The following is a 3,812-nucleotide window of genomic DNA, read 5'->3' as shown; positions in this document are numbered from 1 at the left end:
ACACTTTTTCCTAGATTCTCACAGAAATTAGGTAGTTTTTATAATATAATGTTTTACACAATACAAAAATAGTTATAATGTAGTAGAACACCTTTTAATTAGTACCGTAATTAAAACATAACTACATTTCAAAAATTAGTCTTATAAAAGGATCTTTTTGTAATAGCATACAAAAACATTGGGGGGGAGTGCACAAAGCAAAATGGAGTGTGATTAACAAGGACGTTAAGCTTAGGATCCACTCTTTTTTACAAGTTTATTTACTACCCAGTCTACATGAGAAAGTTGAAAGCCCATTTCTGACATTTTCAATGGATCACAATTTGTTCCCCGATTTTCCATTGAAATAACGAAAATACCCTTCCAAAATGACAAAGTTACCTTTAATAAAAGGGATGTGGTAAAAAAATATTTCTCGAATATTTTTTTCAGATTTTGCATTTTGAATTTACTTTTCTAGAATGAGATTTTATTTTTGAATTTCTAATTTTAAATTCAAAATAGAGGATAATTTTAAAAATATAGAGTGCATGTTGAAATTGATATGGTGAAAAAAGAATTTGCCTGATTTCAACTTAAGTACAAAGAAACCAAAGGCAATTGCTTCCTACACCCAATAATTTAGACTTGCACCCAATCAATCTTGAAATTCTAAAATTATTCTTCATTTCAGAATTAGAAATTCGGAAATAAAAAATACATTTTGAAAAAGAAAATTCAGAATAAATTTTTGTGTTTCGAAAATGAATGAAGAACAAAAATCTTATTTTGGAAAAAAATTCCAAAATAAATAAATACATTCTAAAAAAATTTAAAAAATAATCTAGAAACATATTTTGAAAAAAGAATTCCGAAAAACTACAGAGGACATTTTGCGTTAATGTTTGGGTGCAGGTCTAAATTCTTTTGGGTGCAGAAATCAATTGCCCAAACCAAAATAGGGTAGCAAAATAAAAATAAAAAATATTGAATTTGTAGTTGCGAAAGAACAAGTAAACAAAATTGCAGAACATGCAGCTCGATTTTTAAAAGTTTGACAGTTTTAAATTAGATACTGAATAATAATAATAATAATAATAATAATAATAATAATAATAATAATAATAATAATAAAAATAAAAATAAAAATCTCTCAAGGTTATTTTCACCTTTTATTTTAAACTAAATGTAATTTTACCATATTATATAAGACTTATGTTACATTCTTAAATATAATTATAATGTTCATATGAATTCCGATTTATAAGGTTTTGGCTATTATAAACTATTATTTGTAAAGTTTTATTTTAAAATGTAGGATTCGAATTAGGTATTAATACACCTCCTCATTCATACATCCTATATATCCTAGAATAAGTTATTAAAAAATTACTATCATTTTTTTTTTAAGTTATTTTTTAAGAAAAACTTTCTTATATTTTTAAGAAAAATAGTTGGTTGTTGGAAGAGGAATGTTATGGGTGATTGATTTCAAAGGCTTTGTGAATCTGAGTTCTTGTAATTTAACCTTTCATACAACTTGTACCTTTCAATGAAAAAACTTTATTTCATAATAAATGAGTCACTAGCTACCTACTTTTTTGGGGAGTGGAAACCAAATATATAAGACAAACATAAAAGACAAAATATTTTATGCAAACCTTTTAAATATATTAATCTAATTATTCTTGAAATTTCACGAAATTACAGAGATATTTATCTTTCCCCTCATTAAATTAATCTTACACTATTTATATTTACTTTGTTTTATTATATATTAAATATTGTTTGATTAAAATATTAAAATTTCATTCAATTTTATTATTATTCTTACATTTTATTATTAAAAAAATATATCAATAACTATAATCAAATAAATTAGTCTACAACAAAACAAAAATAGAAAAAAAAATTAAATTTTTTTTTTTTTACTTTTAATTATAATAATTGCTTGCCGCGTGAAGCCGGTGATGGTGAAGAACATAGTGGAAACCTAAGTCATTGTGATTTTCAAATGTTGGCAGAGAGCTGAGAGATAAAGCCAAATTACTGCCACAGCTCAGAAAAAATCACTTCTTATAAATTAATTTGGAATCAGACAAACACAAATATGTTTATGTTTATGTTTTCACTATTTCTTTAAAATCCCTCGGCTTTTCCGAAAAGAACAGTATCCATTTTCTTTGTCATTTTCATCTGATTTTAAAATCAATTTGTATAATCTCTGTTATTTAGAAAACAAGTTTGCTTCAATTTTTTTAACCAAATACTATCAATGATTTTATTTGCATTGTTAACCAGTGTTGGAATATTACAACATACTACTCTTATTTTGCATTACTATATATTATCAAATAGTGTTTAATTTTGTTTTATGATTGAAAGAATAAATATTTTTTTATGAAAAAAAAAATGTTTTAAGGGTAATCCAACCTTTTACATAAACTCAACAATAACCTTTCTCATTATATTTACTCTCAAGTCTGCCTAAACCCTAAATTCATAACCAAACCTTTAATTGAACCAAAGCAAAACTTATAGTACATCCACTACTTCCTTTTAAAAATTATCCTTTTTCTATATTTTCAAACCTCATTTACTACTGTTATTCAAATAACTCTCCAAATCTCATTCACCAATGCGGCACATTTATCCTAAACTGGGAAAAACATGTTTTATTCAACAAACATTACTATATATTATCAAATAGTGTTTAATTTTGTGATTAATTGAACAATGTATTGGCATTGCTGTTTGCTCCAACACTCATCCAAATGAGGTTTTGCAGATTATATAAAACAAATGCCATTGGAGCTAACGAAAGAAAGACAAAGAAAATAACTGAGTCTTGGTTCTAGTTTTGCATATAAAAGGGATTTCTTGGTAGGTACACAAGATTGTAACAAAGAAAAATAGCTTAATTTGAAGCAAGCATGGTGACCAAAGCAGTGGCCAACTCAATGCTTTTTCTGAGGATTGTTACTCTGGCAGCCTCAGCTGCAACTGTGGCCTTACTATTTACTAACAAAGTCAAGTTTGATGATGGATCAAAGCTCAGATTTCAAGATTTCTATGCATACAGGCAAGAAACTCCATTCAAACTAGTGTGGATAATCATAATCATTAACTTATTAAAAGTTTACTGCATAATATTTTTGCACATGCAAGTATGTATAATAATATTTAACAACATAATTGAAATTTCTAATTGGTATAAATAGGTAGAAAATGCATAGAAACTAAACTCTAATAATTTGTGAGTGAAAGTAACCTGAATTATTGAAGCCTGCACAACATCTTATATGTCACATACATTGGTGCCATGAAAAATGCAGGTATGAAGCTGTGGTTGCAATAATTGGTGGTACATATTGTATATTGCAGCTACCATTTGCCATATATTATGCAGTACACCAGAAGAGGTTGATTCGCGATGGATTCTTGCCTGAATTTGACTTCTTTGGAGACAAGGTTCTACCATTTTCATCTTCTTCTTTTTCTATAGCCTCAGCAATTTAATTAAAATTATCACATGTATAGGTAGATGTGGAAACTGAAAGTAACTTTGCATGAAATTGCAGATAATTTGTGTGCTTCTGGCCACAGGAGTTGGTGTTGGTTTTGGAGTATCTTTGGAGTTTAAAAAGTTCTTTGATGACATATTTGACTCTGTGGGTACCTCAAAGAGTGACCCTACAAGGAAGACATATGACAAGTTTTTTGTTCGTGGGATTGTGGCTTCTGCTATTCTCCTTGTTGCATGCCTTTCTATGATCACTGTTTCTGTTATTTCCTCCATCAATAGAAATCGAAGCAAAGGCATTTTCAATTAA

General features: G+C 27.6%; 1 protein-coding gene across 1 annotated transcript; it reads left to right on the top strand.

Annotated features, from left to right (window-relative positions):
- Positions 1 to 2,912: 2,912 nt before the first annotated feature.
- LOC137838900 (CASP-like protein 4D1) lies at positions 2,913 to 3,812 on the top strand. Its single transcript, XM_068648108.1, has 3 exons — positions 2,913 to 3,061; positions 3,315 to 3,450; positions 3,561 to 3,812. The coding sequence occupies exons 1-3, from the start codon at positions 2,913 to 2,915 to the stop codon at positions 3,810 to 3,812; spliced, it is 537 nt and encodes a 178-aa protein (XP_068504209.1).

This window comes from Phaseolus vulgaris, chromosome 4, assembly GCF_000499845.2.
Source record: "Phaseolus vulgaris cultivar G19833 chromosome 4, P. vulgaris v2.0, whole genome shotgun sequence".
Classification (NCBI taxonomy): domain Eukaryota; kingdom Viridiplantae; phylum Streptophyta; class Magnoliopsida; order Fabales; family Fabaceae; genus Phaseolus; species Phaseolus vulgaris.
This window is presented reverse-complemented; position numbering and strand designations above follow the sequence as displayed.

Excerpts from the sequence above, each read along its gene's own strand:
- LOC137838900 (XM_068648108.1), top strand. The coding sequence starts at position 2,913 with ATGGTGACCAAAGCAGTGGCCAACTCAATGCTTTTTCTGAGGATTGTT. Across the intron at positions 3,062-3,314 it reads CAAGATTTCTATGCATACAG|GTATGAAGCTGTGGTTGCAA; the intron begins GCAAGAAACTCC and ends TGAAAAATGCAG. Across the intron at positions 3,451-3,560 it reads TTGACTTCTTTGGAGACAAG|ATAATTTGTGTGCTTCTGGC; the intron begins GTTCTACCATTT and ends ATGAAATTGCAG.